The sequence below is a fragment of the Malania oleifera genome, chromosome 5, assembly GCF_029873635.1.
Source record: "Malania oleifera isolate guangnan ecotype guangnan chromosome 5, ASM2987363v1, whole genome shotgun sequence".
Lineage (NCBI taxonomy): Eukaryota > Viridiplantae > Streptophyta > Magnoliopsida > Santalales > Ximeniaceae > Malania > Malania oleifera.
In genome coordinates this window covers 4,885,563-4,906,064 of record NC_080421.1, presented here as the reverse complement: position 1 = coordinate 4,906,064, position 20,502 = coordinate 4,885,563, and the positions used below count along the sequence as shown (strand labels likewise).

General features: G+C 36.4%; 2 protein-coding genes across 2 annotated transcripts; one reads left to right on the top strand and one right to left on the bottom strand.

Moving 5' to 3' along the window:
- The first annotated feature begins 9,359 nt into the window (after positions 1–9,359).
- Positions 9,360–10,027, top strand: LOC131156720 (dirigent protein 23-like). Its single transcript, XM_058110612.1, has one exon. The coding sequence runs from the start codon at positions 9,395–9,397 to the stop codon at positions 9,980–9,982; it is 588 nt and encodes a 195-aa protein (XP_057966595.1). The 5' UTR covers positions 9,360–9,394; the 3' UTR covers positions 9,983–10,027.
- Positions 10,028–14,738: 4,711 nt separating this feature from the next.
- Positions 14,739–19,291, bottom strand: LOC131156719 (translocase of chloroplast 120, chloroplastic-like). The gene is made up of 2 exons (XM_058110611.1): positions 19,010–19,291; positions 14,739–18,645 (listed from the first exon to the last, which is right to left on the bottom strand). The coding sequence occupies exon 2, from the start codon at positions 18,613–18,615 to the stop codon at positions 15,046–15,048; it is 3,570 nt and encodes a 1,189-aa protein (XP_057966594.1). The 5' UTR covers positions 18,616–18,645; positions 19,010–19,291; the 3' UTR covers positions 14,739–15,045.
- Positions 19,292–20,502: the final 1,211 nt, after the last annotated feature.

Genomic DNA, 20,502 nt, shown 5'->3' with positions numbered 1-20,502 from the left:
TTCGTTCTCTCTTATTTTTTCTAGGGGGGAGAATAATGGTAGGGTGAAAATGAAATGGTGTGCTTGGTCAAAAGTATGTAAACCCTTAGATGAAGGAGGTGTTGGTGTAAAGGACCTTAATGACCCAAGTCTTTGACTCGAATCTAAAAATCAAACCTAAATACCTATATCTAAAAAACCAAAGTTAGATCCCAAAACCTAGATCCGAATGTCCATACCTAACCCAACTCAATGAATTGGGTCCACTTGGCTTGAGTCTAAGTCAACAGATCTTCCTCGAGTCTAAGTCAATAGATCTAAGGACCCCAAAACCTAGGACCATATTGACTTGGGTTAACTAACTTTTTAGCCTATAGCCAAGATCCATTTGTCTTAACTTAACCCAATTAACCAAGCCCACTCTGAGGATTGGTATTATCCCAAGAGGGGGGTGAATTGGATATTTAAAAATTTTAGCTAACTATTTAGCCGATTTACAAACAATATCAAAATCAAATTTAAAGCATATATAACAATCACCACAAAATTGATAAAAACATACACGTGCAAAAATTTAAAGAGTAAAGGGATAGAGAGAATGACACTGTGTTTTACAAGGTTTGGCTATCCCCGCCTACGTTCTTGCCTCAAGCAAACTACTTGAGGATTTAAACTATCATGCTCCCTTAAACTAGGGCAAAGCTACGACTACAATCCCTCCTTATAGGTGGAGAAGACTCTCCAAGCGATATCCCCTTGCTTGGTACGGTACACGCCGTAATCCCTCCTTATAGGCGGAGATACCTCTCCAAGTGATATACCCTCACTTGGCACGGTTCAAAACCCGAATTACAAAGAAATGTGTTGGAATTGGTGTATTCCCAAGAGGGGGTGAATTAGGCATTTAAAATTTTGTCCTAAGTTCAACTAATCCAACAATCAGTATTACACAAACCTAGGGTCTATCTATGCAATTATAAACCTAATCATTCACAATAATAAATCATTAACATTCAAGTGCTGAAATTTAAATTGCAGAAATTAAAAGTAAGCACAAGAAATGTTATTAGGGTTCGGCCAATACTGCCTACGTCCTCGCCTCAAGCTAACAAACAAAAGGATTCCACTAAGTTGCTCACTTCACGGGTGAAGCAACACCATTTACAACACCTTACCAAGATGGTGCACCTAGTTCTCTTAACCAAGTCTGCACCAGTCCGAGACTATTCACAGGGCTAGTCTCCCTCTTTCAACCATACGTTGAGAATACATTTGATAATCAAATAAATTATTTTGTACAACAAAATATGCTTCAAATACAAGCAGATGTGTATAACACTACAGCTCAAAATACACTCACGTATGATATGAAAATAAGTTCAATGTGAGAATCTGATTTTCACAAAATAATCTTTGAATAAAAATGTGTATATGAGTGTTCAAAGATTTTATCCCCAAATAAAACTTTTTCTCAAAAAATATTTTTCCAAATGAAGTGCTGGAGAGTCTAGGGTTATGGCTCAAATTTTTTTTGCAAAGACAAGCATGTGAGCCTTTAAATCTTGCAATGGATGTACAAGATTCACAAGCCATGAATGATTTACTCCCAAGGATATTTATCAAATAAAAATATGTGGGAGAAACTGTGGATTTACTCTCAAAATATATGATTTGAAAAATGAATGTGAGATGAGAGTAAAACAAAATGCCCAAGAAATGATTTTCCAAATAAACAACTAAGAGATGATGAAAAAATGAGTATATTTGAGAGAATTTTTCTTAATAATTTTGCTATTCTCACTTTAATTAAGACAAATGAAAGGGTATTTATAGACTTGAAGAAAAATATAACCGTCGGGGACACAATGGGTATTTTGGAAAAAGATTAAGTGAGTTTAATTAAAAATAACTCAGTTTAACCTTGGTAAAATTTGAGCAACCCGAGAGGTTTGATTGACCATTTTTAGGGTTTGGTCAACCAAATTGCTCATTTTAGTCAATTAGGGTATTTTTGAATTGAAGTGTTGGTCGACCAAACTTGAGGCGATTTCTGAACCTCCGAGGTTCGATCGATCGGGCTAAGTTCGATTGACTAAATTTGAACGTTCGGTTGACCGGTCCATTTTACAACTAGGAGTTCGGTCGACTAGGTCATTGAGATTTCCCCACGTTCTAGCTTGGTTGACCAGGGCGTTGATGCCCATTTTAAGGATGATCGACCAAATGATCAAACCATTGACCCTGGGGATGTTCGGTCGACCGAAGGTCATAGTATGTTTTGGTTCGATCGACTGACCATATAAAATTTTTGCATTCAAGTCCTAAATCCCTTTTGAAGTCACTCGTATTCACATGGTTATTACTTCTAAGATATAAAGGACTTTTTCATGCGATATTTTGGGACCTATGTTCAGTTTATGGTCTTTGAGCTTACCCCAAAAATTTGACGTCAATCAACATTTCTAAGGTCCTGTGGTTCCCTATGGTCAGTATATGGTCTTCACTAAACTTTTATCCATATCATGCATGTCATGCAATTATTACAGACCAAATTAAAAGATTAAATGCAATAAAATGAAATTCAAATGTCATCTTCTTGATCTTTTGTTCTTCTCTTCATGGAGTACACCAAGTGTATGTGCATTAAGATCCGTCTTGGTCTCCTTTTCCCTTAAACCTTATATGTATGCTGAAATATGAACATGTTCACAAACTAAGAACACACATAAGATACAAATGTTTTGTTAGCATCAAAATAGGGATCAGACTCAAAAAGTCAACAAAATGAATGAAAATAATTTTTGTGTACAATGAATGCTCCTTCAAGAGCTGATTTGTACAATGAAAAATATTTCAAAATTAACTCAGAAATGAATTGAAATATGAAGTTCAATAGAGTCATCATGATCTTTTTACTATAATTGACGTTTAAGTCTAAGTTACGAGGCTCTGATACCAATTGTTAGTTTTAGTGCAATCCCAAGACGGGGGGTGAATTGGGTATTTAAAAATTATCACCTAGGTCAATCGATTTAATAACAGTATTACACAACCTAGGGTCAGTCTATGCAATCAATAAATGAACATACACATGCTGTAATAGTAAAGTGCAGAAAGGTAAACAATACACGTGATATGTTATCAAGGTTTGGCCAAATTGCCTATGTCCCCGCCTTGGCTACACCAGCACAAGGATTCCACTACTTCTCACTTAAACGGATGGAGCGGCACCTAATACAACACGCCTTACCAGGGTGGCGCACCTAGCTATCCTAACCGGGTTTAAGCCAATCCGAGACTATTCCACAGGGTTAGTCTCCCTCTTCAGGCTCACGCCTGGAATACAACAAATGATATGAAATATTTGTACACGAAAATATGATTTTTCACAAGCAGATATGTACACCAGTATATCTCAAGCAATATTGCAAGTACGTATGATATGTAAATATGGTCAGTGTTCTAATGTATGCTAAACACTCAAATAGGTATAGATAATCAATCTAAATCAAGAGTGTATATCTAAGCAGGATTTGAAACTCAATATTTGAATATCACAATATCATACCAAAGTTTCAAATATGCTAGAAACTTCACAAGATGTTCTCAATATACTATGCACAAGGAGTGTTTGAATGCAAACTTTTGAAAATAATTTTTACACACAAAAAATATAGGCTTAGGTAGCTTGCAATGACAATGCAAGAATCACAACCTTCTAAGTCTTCCCACACAAGATTTATCAAATAAAATCGGTGGAAGAACTTAAAACTATATTTTCAAATAAAATCAATCAAACAATGTAGCAAATGAGAGTACTAGCTAGTAAGATTAAGCACAAGCACTTTAGAAATACTCACAACACTTGAAGGATCAAGAAGAATTAAGTGTATAAGTGTTTGGGAGTAGTATTGTAGTGACCCGAATAATAATGTTTTAATAATAAAAGGGAGAGAAAATAGAAACAGAAATAGAAGGAGCAAAAATTTTAGAAATTGCTAGGCTTCGTCGACGAACATAGGGTTTCGTCGAAGAAAGCCTTAAGAATTTCGTTGACGAACACAGGGCTTCGTCGACGAGAAAATACCGAGAGGGGTCCGAGGCAGCCTGAATTTCATCGAGGAATACAGGGCTTCGTCGACGAATTTTTTGAAAGACTCGTCGATGAAGTGACGTGTCTCATCGACGAATCTGGCTGTATATAAGGATGAAAAACCGGGATATTTCTCATTCTCTCGCCGCTCTCTCTCTCTCTCCTTTCTCTCTACGTTTTCGGCCCCACCAGTCACCGCATCAACGATCCGAAGCTACCACGACGCTCCTGGAGAAGTTCTCTACGTATCTACCGGAGCGGATCGTCGGGAAATCGGAGTTGGAAATCATCCCAAATTCAGGGTAAAGTCTTTTAGTCTCCTTTTGGCCTTGTGGTAGTTATAGAAAATAATGTAGGCAGAAAAATACTGATGTTTAGTTCTAGCATATGTTAGTTTCAAGGTATTTTGTAGGAGGCCCTGCGGGTATCGGGCTAGAGTACAATAGGGGCTTTTCAGAGATAAGGTAAGGGATATATGCTATGCTAGGAAGTTTCAAAATGTTATACAGTTTATTTATTTAAGAAAATTATGTATTAAAGTATGGTATGGCTTGAGAATATGTGTGCAGTATGGGAGTATGTTCTATGAATTGTATTTTCATGATTTTATGTATTTCAGTGCTATGATTATGTGAATTACAATACCATGATTTTATGGATTTTAATACCATGATTATACGAATTACGGATACAGTATTATGATTATGTAGTTCCAGTATTATGATTTACAGAGTTAAAGCATGTCATGTTTTCTATTACCATGACATATGGAGTATACAGACAGAGCATTTACAGAATATATAGACAGTTATACAAAGATAGCATCGAGATGCTACAATTACAGTATTTACAGTACAGAAAGAAAGAGTTATGGTAATTTTGAAAACATGATGAAAACAGTGAAAGAGTATATATGAATATGTATATAGTATCAGACCCTGTTGGACCATACAGATTACAGAGTACGGTACCATAGCTACATACAATTTACAGAGTGCAACCGCCTATTCAGATAATAGGCTGTAGGTCGATCATATAGTGCCCTTGACATGGACAGACTCCCCATCAGATTTGGGTGGAGGTGGGTAGATCGACCGAGGGAGTATAGTGATTTACCTGGTCGGCCAGCCAGTGTAAATCCCGCTTACGAGCCGCACAACCCTGTCATGAGGGGTTAAACCATGACATACAGATATCCACAGGGGAAAGTTTACAGTTATTATTATGTATATTCTGATTTACAGAGACAAGAGAATTACTTATGTATGTTAGAAGTATTTTGAATAGTAACTTAAATACAGATGTGTTAAATGACATGAAAATGGTAATGAATATTATGATTTGTACTGTATTTATAGATTCAGATATACATGATTATATGGAAACGGATTTTTATAATATGATGACTCATTTGCCACACACTAGTAATAGCATATATCGTCTTACTGAGCATTGGCTCATTTCAGTGTTGAAACCTTTTTCAGGTGATCTAGGTAGGCGAGCAGATCAGGCTCACAGGTAGAGAGGCGTTTGTAGTGCCCTGACAGCAAAGTGAGTACAGAGGAGGGTTTTTGTATTTGCCCTATCTAGCTGAGGGCAATTTTGAGAATTTAGTAACACATGTATATATTCTTTTGGGAAACATGATAACACTCTGGTATTGTACAATATGATATATCACTATGTATGGAAATGTTTATTTGTATTATGATTTTCACTGCTTAGGATAATGTTATGGTATCAGAGTATGATAATTATTACAATGGAAAAAAAAAAATATGTTAATTAAGCAGGTCGTTACAAGTATAGGCTAAAAAGGAATTTTAGAATTTGAGAGAATTTTGCCTAAATTATTTTTTCTAATTCTTACTAATCTAAGCAAATGAACATGTATATATAGGCAATGAGACATTTTTTGACCGTTAGGGACTCAATGGGGATAATTAGAAATGTTTAAAATAGGTTTAGAAAAATTAACCAATTTACCCCTTTTAATTTTTAGTAAAATTATTTTACCCCGCGAGATTCGAGTACCCAGTCTGAGGTTTGGGCGCCCGAATAGACTCACTCAAAAATAAATTTTTAAAGGTTCAAGTGCTCGAAGTCAGGGTTGGTTGGCTGAACAAAAGACAGAAGCATTTTGTCCGAGGTTTGAGTGCCCGACACTAAGTTCGGTTAACCGAACGGTCCACTTCGGTCGCCTGAGACCTTTTTGAACGCGAACATTTGGGCGCTCGAGTTGGTGAAAAGTGCTCTGACATAGGTTCGGGTGATCGAGAAAGATATGTTCAAGTCGGTTCGGTCTACAGAACAAGAAGTCAACAATTTGACTTTGTCCGTGGTTCGGTTGCCCGAGGTGTTTTAAACGCCACATGTTTGGTCACCCGAGCTCTCACAGGATTTTCAATTAAGTCTAGATTTTTGCTTCTTTTAACTCCCCTAATATGATATGTGATGATGAGGACTATAAGCACTAAGTGTAGGTACCTAAGGTCCAACTAGAATCTGTTTGAGCATACCTACCTATCATGCATGATGCAAATTATTACAAGTCATAGGAGTGTACAGTTCATAATAATATTAAATCCCAAAATGAAGAAAGTGAAAAAGAATTACAAATATAACACTGACTTCTTCATTCATCGGCACGAATACCACACATCATCATGATGTCTTTCAGTTCGAGTACGCGCGCAAAGTGAACCTGCAAGCAAGCCTTAATACAAACATCAGTACCAAGAATATTTGTCATTATCAAAACTGGGTGTGATCTATCAGGTCAACAAAAGGAGAGTAAGTCCAAAGACATTGAGGTCCCATTTGAAAATCAGAAGATATTGAAAAAAGGAAGGAATAATATTAAGTAATTTATATTTTCATGTGTTGTTATCAAAGGAAGAAGTGAGAGAGAAAATAAAAAATCAATCAAATTCATGAACAAATTTTGATTTCACATATAATTATTTTTTTATTTTTTCTATTTTTTAGTCATATTAAAACAAACATTCATTTTTAATAAAATCTAATATTAATCGGAAATACAAATGAAAATGAGTTTTCTCGAAAAAAAAAAAATTTCCTTTCCTTTCCTTTCCTTTTATTTCCTCAAGTAAATTTTTTTGTACTAATAAGTTGTAAAGAGGAAGACATAAAGCAAAGCTTATTTCCTATTTTATCTCCTAATTTGAGAGCCATTAAAGCCTAAGGAGCAAACCTACATTAGGGAAGATATAAAGAAATTATAATAAAATAATAATAAAAATAAAAATAAAGAATTTGAGGCTATACTATAAGTGTGTATTTGTATGTGTATATATATAGCGATCGATACTATATTGTACATGATATCATATGTCATACATTAGGACAGAAGTTCGTATAATATACAACAATAACTTGTATCATATAAATTCTAGTAAGGCAATATTTATATACTAAGTCTATCGCTGTCCTTAATTTATCATTAGAGAAATATCTCAAAAGTTATTGTAAATCTCTCAAGTTTCCTTTTTTCTAAGCTGCAGATGATTACTCTGTACATATAAAGATTAAAACTCAATTTTTTTCATTTCAATATTTGATGTAAATGATGCCAAGTTGAATTTAGGTTTTGCTAATAAATAGTATATCACACTTCTAGAAGTCACTAATAGGTTAATTGGGCTTTTAGTGGGCCCATTTTCGAGACTGACCTTTTGGGCTCTCTTTTGTCAAAACGGTAGAGCCCAGGGAGGCAGACTCGGAGCAATGCTGGAAATGTTGTGCAGACAACTAAACTGATTAATTAATTTCTTTGGCACAATTACAAAATGGGTTGGTCAACCGTCCAAGACGTGCACTGCTGCAGTGCATATAACTATGGAACTATAATATATGAATTACTAATGTCCAACATTAGCAATTTGTGGCTGGCATTCTTTTTATATAACGAAGAGTCGCATTATAAGATTCGTATACAGCTACTTCCAAAATTATATTTGATTATATTTGTAATTTATTTAGCATGTAAAAAAATGAAAATTTTATAAATTCATTATATAATTTTTTTATTTAATTTCATGCTAAATTTATTTCATTTTTTTGAAACCGTTTATTGAATTAGTTCACAAAATATGTGTTTTTTGTTTATTAATATTTTAATTTTTTGTCCCATTGTATTAATAGAAGTCGGAATTAGAGGATGTAAGAAGATTGTCACTTACTAGTGGATTAATTTTGAATTGGAAGAGTTCGATCAAACGCCATCATTATAAAAAAATAAAAAATAAAATAAAATAAAAAAGTAGATCATGAATGATCATATGCACAAAACACTATAATTTTACCTTCATTCCCTATATGAATATCGGTTTTTGAGATCCTAATTCCAGAACATCTTTTTAAAAAATCGCAGGAGCAAATCTAAAATAGAGTTTATAATCTGAATTGAACCGAATCTACTGATGGTCAAGCTCGTAAAATTTGAGTTGGGAATCGCTTATTTATTTAATGAATGATCTTAAACAAGCTCTTAGCTTCCAAAAGTGATTTGATTTATTTATAGTCTTACATTTACTTAAGAACACTACAATTTTACTTTCATTCTCAATTTATTTCATAGAAAATAATTTTATCCCAAGAATATCTTCTAAAAAAGATAGAAGGAATATCTTAGAAAGGCACATCCCCACTTAGGATGCTCCAAAGTCTAAAAGGTTTCACCAAGGACAATTTAACAGTCAATTTGTTCATAAAATAAATTGAAATCACATTTGGTTAATAGAAGCGGTAAGGGTAGATTTAAAATAACTTGGGAAGAAATAGTGAGTAAGGATTTAATATTCTTGAATTTGTCAAAAGAAATGATTTATGATTATATAAATTGACGGAAAAAGATTCATATAACCGATCCCATCTAATGATGCTTAAGCTTAGTTTTGTTGTTATTGTAAAATAAAATCAAAAAAAAAAATCAAATTTCGTTACATTTCTACAATAATCAAATGTTTGATCTCAGCTGAATCCCAAAAGGCGCAAATATACAATTAATCTGAAAACACGGCTTTGAAATTACGAATAGTAAAGTGCTACCTCCAAGCATCCATGCCTTGTTAACCTAACTATTTCGCCCTTCCTCATATGTCAATCTGCTCAAGCTGTAATTGTGACGGTGGAAAACACATGACCATAAAAACATGCATTATATATATATGCTCTAATTACGCCATGCCCTAATTTAAAAGTCTCCACCAACCGATCCATCTCCAACCCCACCTATATATACAAACCTCTCTACTCCTTCTGCAGGACCAAAAACAGAGAGAGAGAGAGAGAGAGAGAGAGATGGAGAAGGCAGCTCTGGTTCCATTAACGCTTCTCCTCTCTTTGGCAATGGCGGCCATGCCCTTTGTCCACAGCAGCAGTATTAATTATGAACAGAAAGAAGCAAACGCATGGGCCAGCAAGCTCCGGCACGCGAAGCTCAAGGCGAGCAACCTCCACTTCTACTTCCACGACATCCTCAGCGGCAAAAACCCCACCGCCGTGACTGTGGTTCAGCCGCCCAGCACCGACAAGTCCGTCACCTCCTTCGGCCTCATCAACATTTTCGACGATCCCCTCACGGTGGGCCCCGAGCCCTCTTCCAAGCTCGTCGGCCGGGCCCAGGGCTTCTACGGCTCAGCCGGAATCGACCAACTGGGCCTCCTCATGACCATGAACCTCTTCTTCACCGACGGCAAGTACAACGGCAGCACCCTCGCCGTTGTCGGCCGCAACGCCGCCATGACCCCTCTCCGCGAGATGCCCATCGTCGGCGGCACCGGCGTTTTCCGGTTCGCGCGCGGTTTCGCCACGGCGAAGACGCATTACCTGAATCTGACCACCGGCGACGCCATCGTGGAATACAATGTTATGGTTTTACACTACTGATTGATGGCTGGTTGTGTTCTTTAATAATTAAATCCTATATATTTATATCTCTGTGTTATTTAATTGAGACTTTGTGTGTGAGTGGTTTTAAATAATAATTTAACTTAATTTTTTTATTTCGTTTACCTAATGCTGATTTTTTTAAATGTTGGGGGTGGGGGTGATTTTGAAGAGATAATATTATGCTGAGGTGCAAAGAGTAATTAAATAAAGATGAACAGTTCCTAATGTGATTAAATTGGTCGAATTTTGACTGGAATAAGATAATCAGACCTAATCCACCACTTTCTACTCTTATATGTTAATTACATGTTGTATGAATACATATAATAAAATAAATAAAAAATTTTAAAAATAAAAATATTACAACAATTTTTTTGATTTGAAATCTTCGCAAAACTTCCATAAATTTATTTCTTTATGAAATTTCCATTATATCATAAATAAAAATAACTTTATTGGTTTAAAATATATATATATATATATATATATATATATATATATATATATATATATGTGGTGTACCTCGAGAGAGAAGAAAGCTTCTAAGAAGGATAGCATGCATGACCCAGGTGCAAAATATTCAACTTTAATTTCAAAACAAGAGATAGCAAGCTAGCTAGGTGTACCGTCACCTAATACATGCATGCCTGTCAGTTTTATATATATATATATGACGAATTAGGGCGTGACAGGTGCAGTGGCGTAAAGTATACATATAAAGTCAATAATGTGGGAAAGCAGGTTGGTCGGGAGCACAGCTGCCTGGGCCTTGCAAAGCCCACCATCCGAACCTTTTGGGCCTAGGGGTATGCCTGGCCCACACTTGCATAGGTGGGCCTAGGGCTCCTCACTCATGGCTAGGGTTTCCATTAATTGCAGCAATACAGCATGAGAAATGGCACGCGCAACAGCACAAATGATGCTTTTGGAATAGCTGATGTCCTATTGCCTATTGCTTCATATTTCTCATTGAGCAATTGTGACAAAGAAACACTTTTTTAAGGTACGAGAAAATAAAACATATATATAAAAAAAAATTAATTAATCTCTTTTGTCTTTGATTATTAAAGAAAGCGAATAAATATATATATATTTATATATTTATATAAAATAAATTAAAGAACAGTCCGGTGTACAAAGCTCCAGCACATACTAGGTTTGGAAAAGAGACAAACCACAATGAGTCCATAGTAAGCAACCTTAAAATTTTATTTCACTTAACATTAACATTTAATTTTTCTTATTCTCAATTATATTAGAATAAATTTTTATTTTTAATATATTTGATTGATATAGAGAGAAATTGTTATTAAAAAAGTTCTTTATTATTTTTTCTTTTATTTCCTTTCTTTTCCAAATCAAATTCTTGATCCACACAAATCCTAATAATTTTTTCATCATGGCCTCTAATTCTTATATTTCCAATCAGAAATTAGAAGTCTCTTTACAAAAAACGTAAATCAGACAACAAATTTATAAATTTTAACTAAATTACATTTAATTCTTCCAAGTTCTAATGGTGAGACAAAGAAATTCTAATAGAATAAAAAGAGCAAGAGTTAACTAATACTTAAAAAAGTAATGAATCGCTATAAAAGCTAAGCTATTGCACTGATGGGTAGATTCTCAAATGCCCCATAACGTACTATAGTCTTTACTCAATCGTCATTTTATTTTTATTATTTGAAGGAATTTGAAGGAAAATGAGACGTCCGTTGAAATTTACATCAACAAATTACAACTACCAAATTACTAAAATTTCATATTCAAACTTGCCTAAGTTAGGTAAAAACTAAAATTGAAACTTTAAGGAATTCTCATATTTAAAACTAAAAATAACAATTTAATAATGCTTATTAGAATTTCATCTTAGAACATGATTTTCAGTATAATATAAATTTTTCAAGAACTTAAATTACATAATTTTTATTTTGTGTTTTGTCGTACATATTCCTACTTTCTCAATGGATATAAAAAGAGAATCATCCAATGCAGAAATAAGTATTGATTTAACAGTCCCATTAAATAATTTGCAGTGTATTAATTATATTAATGTGTGGGTTGGCATTAAGTGGAGTGGCTATTGTTGTTTAGGGTGAGCTGTCCTTCCTAATCCCATTACCCTAAAAACAAAATCCATAAATTATTTGAGATGGAGAGGACTCCACCCTACATTCATTCTTTTACCCTTTTGACCCACGAGAGAGAGAGAGAGAGAGAGAAGCTCTTCATCAAGTGCATTTATATGAATTAATTGAATTCACAGAAGAATACATATATATATATATATATATATATATCATTTCAATTAACCAAAATAATGATGCATTTCTAATTTACATAAATGTTTGGTCGAGTAATTCAATGAACCCCAGAGAAAAAAATCTCTTAAACCAAACCAATTATCGAACATCAAAATTTCTAAAAAAATCAAACCAAAGCAACCAAAATTAAAATTGTAATCCAACCAAGTCAACCAAACCAATCACCGAACATCAAAACTATTAAAAAATCAAACTAAAGCAACCAGAATTAAAATCTTAATCCAACCAATTCAACCAAACTTTGGTTGGTGAATTTGATTTTCACCGAATATTTCAAAGCCCTACCCACCCTATACTAAAACGCTATAGGTACTACTGGTGGGATGGTGTTTCTAAGTCTGAAAGAAATTATCAGAAATAGGGAAGACACAACCACAATCCACATGACCCCAAGTGGGAATAAACATTCAAATGTAAAGATCCAAATAGCTGGCAGCCAACAGGGACCAGGGGGAATAGGACAAGGAAGATGAGACTGCCAACGCACTGCCAAGGAAGGAGCATTCTGAGTTTCAATAACCGAAAAAATCATGCTTTCAAGGATTGGCCTCCCCCAAAAACGCATCATGCCTGCTTTTATATAGGAAATGTTTGCTTTTGTTTGGAGGTCCACAGATCACATGCATACCCTGCAATAATCTGTTAGCAGAAGCTGCTGGCAAACTGGTCTTGAAAATGAAAGACATGCCACCAAGAAGTTCTCTTATACCCAATTACCCAGACCTCGAAACAAAGCAAGTTTTTGACGAGCAAAAAATGGGATCTTCCACAAAACATGATATCTGTAATCTTAGTCGTATATCTCGAGAGCTTTTCCTTACTCAAACTAATAACATAATAACATTGTATATGCTGCTTCCATATTATAAACTGGTGAAGTAATTAATCATCATAAATTCATAATGATAATAATACAAGCATAGCTTGCCACCAAAATAAAGTAGAAGAGAAATATCACAGGCTGCTGTTTCCATGGCTGGGCATCACTTCTCAACATTAATGAATAAATGATCCAGTGGCAAGTTTGGCGTCGAATGAAAAAGGTGACCAATAGGAAATGGTAAGCTATATAATAACATGGCCATACTGAACCATAGCTCTGGTCATATGGCTCTTGAACCTGTCCCAATATGGAATGCAAGGGCTCAACCCTCATGAAGAAGGTAGTCTCAAGGATAACATTGTGCACACTGCATCCCCCCACCCCCACACAAAAAAACTATTGAGGCATAAGATACACACCAAATATATATGCACAAACTAAAAACCAACAACTAAAACAAGGCCATACAGATCCAAATTCTGAGGTTGTTATATTCATGGCCTTGGATTTTATATTAGAACTAAAATGAAATAAATAATTTGAGTTTCTAGAGACTGTTCTCAGATTTCAGCTACTTTTTAGTCTTTATTCACAAGAAATCAAACCTTGCAATCCACAGGCAACTGCTTTTGAGGGGGAGACACAGAAAAACTTGAGTATCTGCAGAAGTAATCTTAAGCCCAAGACAATCAAAAAGATTGAACTTAATCTTTTACCTTTCAATGAGAGGTATAAATATCCACTCAATACAAAATAGGTCATGGTAATTATCTCTAAGATCCACCAAAGAACCAAAGCCACATTTCAGAAAACAATCCAATAAATGCTTGCTATGCTCAAAAGATATGTACCAAAAGGAGAGGCTTGGTTCTGGGCACAAGGCCAGCAACTATGGTTCATAAAATGTGCCACCAATGGATTAAATCTTCCCTCAAGTGCAGCAGATCTACCAGCACTCAAGTTGGAGCCTTTTTACTACATCCAACCATCTGGATGGTCAGAGGTATCCAAAAATACTAGTCCCCAAGACCAACTCATCCTAAAGATTTTGGATCCAACATTTGCATTTTCACTTCTTTCCAGATGAATGATGAATAACATGCCAATAGCCCAGGACAGAAAAAACATGCAAATTTCTGAACATATTCCTTCACATGCTTTTTCCACTAAACAAAAAATAGCCATCACTGGCTCATTGAAGACCATCTCACCCTTCACCACCAATCCTTAGGCTTTGAATGACCAACTCTCTGATTAACATTCAGAAAATATGCATATTGGATGCATTGGTCTTGGCAATTGACAAGAAAGACGCTTAAAACCATCCAATCACCACCACAACACAGCTTAAAACCAGCCAATCACCAACCCCCCCCCCCCCCCCCGGGGGCAGATGTATGCGGTGGTGGTTTATCTTCACCCATCGAATATGAAAAACAAAACAAGAAATCAATAGAAGGGGACGGTATAAGCCCAGATGAAATCAAAGACTCTTCACGAATAGGGAAAAAAAAATTTAATGGCCCAAAGCCATTTACTAAATGATAAAAACACTGCAGCTTAAAAAAATATGATCAAGTGACAGTAAATATATTTGAGAACATACTTGAGCAAAAAGGCACAGATTAGTACTTCTATGCAAGTATAGAGCAATTTCCACACCAATATGAATATAACAGGGCAAAAAAAGACAAAGGTATAACTGAAAAAAACAGCACTACTGTGTCCAAAATTAACCTTACCAGGAACAAAATCAGAAAATTTGAAAATCTAAGCGGAAAACTACAATGTGAAAAGGAAGAAAGCAGCCGTTTGGTTTCACTCAGTTTTTCCTGTGACCATCAAGGGATGGTCACTTAAAGAGTTTTCCCCATGATAGCACAACTGCTGCAGCTCATACAACCAATTTTTCATCATTGTCCATACGGAATTTGTTGTTGAAGACCAAGAAGCTTTCTGAAAAGAGGAATGAGGCCAATTAAAGCTATTTGCAGCTGCTCTGAGCTGTTCAGGCGGATGCTGACCTGTCCTGCCCCTCTGTTATTCAAATTGGCACGAGCAATCATGTTCGTAGACCGTCCAATAGGGATCTGGGACTGTATATTGCATCCAATGGCAAGATCTCCATGCCAATCCATAATAGAGAGCCCAAGAGTTGATAGTGAACGACCTAAAGGATAATCTTTATCCCTCAAAGTAGCCTCCAAACTACCACCATAGGCAACATCCCCACGACCAGCCATGGCACCACCAGTCACCACTAACTGGAATGATTTATTGACCACCACCTTGTCCTCAAGTTTCACTCCAGCTGATAAGGCATCACCCAATAGCGTAACTGAAAGACCAGCTGTTGCCTTATTTCGTCTATAATTACTAAACCTGGTCTCACTTCGTAAAGTATAAGCCATGTCCTTTCCAACACTCTGCATATCAAAACCCAACAAAGTCGCTTTCCCTTCCCCATGCTTTATTGAACTGGCTACTTCCATTTGAAGATTGGCATCCTTCTTATCCTTTGTAACCTGACCAGAAAAAGATAACGGCATTTTATTCTGAACCACAAACAATCTTTCTACATTTATGCCTTCATAGCCAACATCGTGATCCCAACCATGGGTTTCTAGAACAGGTCTCACAAGCCACTGGTTGGAGGAATCAAGATAGCGATACCGGTGAGTGGGATTATCAGAATCAAAAGAAGAAGGTAAGGGCAAATCTGCCATGGGAACAGGCACAGATGCTGCGCCACCACTTTCTTCTTCCACATTCTCAGTATATTCACCTGGCAAATCCTTAGCTTGATCTGCCATTCTCTTAATCATCTTCCTCCGCCTTTTCTCTTCCTTCAGCTGTTTCTTCATAAAAAGTTTTTCCCTGTATTCTAGCTCATCATAATATGCTTTCTTCTGAGCTTTAGTGAGCTTTTCCAGCTGGGTCTTTGTCAAAAGCTTAAACGGTGGCAATTCATCATATTCTGATTCATCCTCTGAATCTGAAGATTCATCCAAATCTTCATCTAGAGTGTCCTCATCACCAAACTGCTCTTCTGGCAGTTTCAACTGTGGTCTTGACTGAAGAAGAGATGACAGAAGGAAAGGTAAAGGTGGGGCTCTGGCCCTGGCAGCGAAAGGCCTTCCTGGTGGACTATCTTGCAACTTTAGAAGTGTATTAGCTTCAGCCAAAATCTTTGATGCAAATGAGAGCAATAACAAATGAGGCTTCCAAACCTGACCATTTGGCAGAACCCTCTGACCAGCCCTGTTTGTTCTGCATGCCAGATGGTTCTCCACCAAAGAAACAGGATTCATGAGGCGCATATCCCCAGCTGCCTGACGAATTGCTTGCTGGACGATATGAGACCTTTGAGTAACAAACATATCATAACTAGGAGCAGTACCATTCGGTCCCTCGGGCGGAGCTGATGCAGCATGAGTCAGAACTACAATGGCATTAAACCATATTGAAGGTCCAAATATTTCAGTTATTGTACGCAACAGTGGCATGTCACCAAATTCCCTGCTCGGCATGTCCAACCTATCAAGATACAAAACAATATCTGGAGGAGATTTCTTGATAAACTGCTTAACAGAGTGAAGGATCTTCTCATTCTGTCTTCGGTCTGATGAGGATGGTAAAAGCCCTGGAGTGTCAATAACCCGTACCTTAATCCCCTGTACAGTTCCCACCACATCCTGAACCTTCTTTGTTCCCAATTGAAAAGCATCCGTCCCAAACTTAATTTCATCAAATATTGAATTGATAGTCGCACTTTTACCAACCCCAGTTTTTCCAAGAACCATAATAGTGCAAGAGAAATCAAGAGGCTCCTGCCCAGCAGCCTCCAGGTGCTCTGCCATGGCACTTGCACGGTCAAAGCTAAAAGCTCCAGCACGACCACCGGTTCTACCTCGCAACTGTTCAGCTAATCCTAATCTGTACAGGACCTGAGCTACAACAACATTATGGGGAGTCTGCCCAAGCCTATGAGCAAGCCGTAGAAACTTCACTCGTATCATCTGGAGTTTTTCACGGGTCTCATCAGTTTCTTCAGCCTCCCCATTTGTGGGATCTTCAACTAGCTGAGCTTGTACCTGAGAAACGGATCCATTTGCCCGAGGCTGCTGAACTGCTCGGGGTGCAGGTTCCAAGAGTGGAGCACCACGCCCAAGACCAGCTGGATGAGCAGGAAGAAGAGAAGGATTTGCAGATTTTCCTAATAAAGAAGCATTACCTGCAGTAGGCTTGATTTCTGGTTCCCTGTTCCCTTCAGCATTTTGCTTTTTCTCCCCATCCTTTCCTGCATCACTTTTAGGCTCCTCAACAACAGAACTGCTGTTGCAAGCTTTAACATTTTCAGAAGCATGCTGAGGTTGAGGACCCTTGACATCCTGGGCTCCCAAATCAGATACGCCACACTGAATCTTCTCATTCTTCTCAACATTTGAATGTTCAACAGAAGAGGCACTCTCTATTTCTGAAGTCACTTTCCCTTCCTCGGCAGAAGCATGCAAGCTATTCGAAGTTTCATCCACAATACCACCATTATCAGGATGCCCTGAATGAATGATGCCTGATATATCCTTCTGTTCCCTGCTCCTGTTCTCTTCACGTTCAATAACCAAATTAGCTGAAGCATCCTTCACCTCTTCGACCTTAACACCCCCAAGCCCAAAATCAGAGATGGCTGAAGCATCTTTCACCTCCCCACGCTCTTTTCCAAGCCCTGAATCAGGGATGTCTGAAGCATCCTTCACCTCCCCAACCCCTTCGCATCGAAATTCTGTATCCAGGGCATTCAAATTGTCACCTGTGTCCTCACCTCTATCATCTTGATGCCTATCCACAGAATTTTCCAGGTCAACTATCTTAGCATCGTGATGTTCAGTACTTGATTTAGCCAAGTTGTCCTTCAATTCTTCACCTAAACCATCTTGAAGCAGAATCTCTCCATCAGACTTATCTAAACAAAGAGAATCAAACTCCTCCTTGACTTTACCAGCATCCCCATTTTCTGATTTTTCATGAACCAATCTTCCCTCTAAATTTAAATTTTCTGAATCCCCATTTTCAGACTTCTCAACAACCACACCAGACTCTGCAGCCACCTCTTCCCCATCCTTCAAAACCTCCATCTCTCCATCAACACATGTATCAGGTACTTCCGTTCCCACTTCTCCATTTCCAAACACTCCCGGAGCCCCAACTGCCTCCTCAAACGCCTCCGCTTCCACCTCCACAGACCCCAAATCAGGACTCATCCCAACCTTCGCATCTTCATCAAGAAAAACACTCTGGGCAATGGTTCTTAACTGCTCCAGCGTACCCACAGCCTCCTCAAAAACATCATCCCCCCCAGAATCCTTTGATTCGTGGGACGCACCCACAAGCTTTTTCTCCACTCTCTCATCAAAAGCCCCATTCCCCGCAGCACTCATCTCCACCACATGATTCTCATCAACAACCCCCACCCCATTTTCCATTACAAATCTCCAAATGCTGCTTCAAAAACCCTACAATCACCCATACCCAACAACCCCAAAACCCCAAATACAACAAATTAATCATCAAATAACAATCATCGCAATCATCAGAAATAGTAAAATATAATCACATGCAATTACAACACAAAAAAATAAAACAAACAAAAACAAAAACCCCCCAAATTAGAAACGACTACCAATTTAAACGCACACAAATAACAACGGATCGTTCTATCCCGTATTGGGTAAAAATCATTTGCATAAAAAATCCCTTTTCGAGCAAAAAAAAAAGGATCTTCCAAAGGTTTTCTCTACATTTCCTTGCTAGGGTTTTTGCAGAAATGGGCAGCAAATGAAAATAAATGAAACAATAATCAATAATAGTACACGATACCTGGTTGTGTGGATGCGAGAGAGAAAGAGGGTAACAGAAAGTCAGAGAGAGAGACGGAGAGGAACAAACGGGAGATGGCTTTGATCTTGGCAGTAGAACTAGAGCGAGGATTTTCCCTTCATATCTAACCAGCATTAGAACCAGTAGATGAACTACGGGATAAGAGTTAATGGACGAGCGTGATGGGGCCGGGGCGGAGATCGGACGGTGCCGAACGGCCTCTTCGATACCATCGTGGAAAACGCCAATCATCGTGACGTGAAGGGTGAGGAAGGATTACCTGTTGGCAGTGCGATCTCGTGGGTCACGTCTATAGATCCACGGACGAATCTGGGCCGTTGTTTTCCGTGATGACAATCTTTTTCCTTGATCGTGTGGTAGGTCTCACCTACTTGGCCATTCTCTTTTACCCGTTGGGCACGTGCAATCGTCACGTGACAAAATCCTAATTGTGAGTTACTTGGAAAGGCAAGCGGGGGTTAAGTATGTATATATATTAAGAAAAAGGAGGACAAAATAAAAGAAAAATTAAGCATTACGTACGTGTCTTTTTATTTTGATTTTTTATTATAAAAATGATTTGATGATGTGTATAAAAGTGTTTTTAAAATGAAAAATGTTGTGTTTGAGAATTTAGGGCAACAAAAAAAAAACGTGTAATTGTCAAAATATTTAAAATGGCAAATTGAATAAAATGAACTAATGAAAAATAATTTACTAATGTTGTTAAAAAAATATTTGATCACCTATAAAAAGAGTTATTAGAAAGAGAAAGTTGACTTTGAGCCTTTGGTAAAAAAGTTGTAAAATCATTAAAAATATGTAAAACGATTAATATAAATATGTACTTTTTAAAAGTTTAATTAATAATTTGATAATTTTGTAATGTTTAAAAAAAAATAGGGACAATAATGAAATAAAATATTTTTTTGAAGAAAAAGTTAGCTTTTAGTTTTTAAAAGTTTCAAATGTGTAACTTTTAAAATTTTCTAAAAAAAGTTACGAGTTAGCTTTTAAAAACTAAAAACTAAAAAAAAAAAACTAATTACCAAATATGTCATATCTAACTTTTATTTTTTAAAAAGGAAAAATTTGAACAAAAAAAAATAAATAAATAAACTCACCCTAAGTGTTTAAATAAGTTTTTGTAAAATGTTGAGATATATATTCAAAAAAAAATTGAACTTCGGCTTTTAAAAGATTCTTTTTAAAAGGTTATTAAAGTATAGTTAATCTAATTTTAACTTTTAGAAAGAAGGATATCATCCTAAAAAGGGATGAAAAATTGATAAATCGAAAGAGCATATAATTTTTTTAAAAAAAAAAAGTGAAAAATGAAGTATAAATAATGATCTTAGGTTTGTTAAACTCCAAAAATTTAAAAAAAAAATCAACCCCCAAACTCATTTAATAATTATCATTATTGAATTTATGATATTTATTTAATGTACTTAATTAATGTTATTTAATTATTTTTAACTATATGGTTATGG

Bases quoted from the DNA above. Each gene is read 5' to 3' on its own strand.
- LOC131156720 (XM_058110612.1), top strand. From the start codon at position 9,395: ATGGAGAAGGCAGCTCTGGTTCCATTAACGCTTCTCCTCTCTTTGGCA.
- LOC131156719 (XM_058110611.1), bottom strand. From the start codon at position 18,615: ATGGAAAATGGGGTGGGGGTTGTTGATGAGAATCATGTGGTGGAGATG.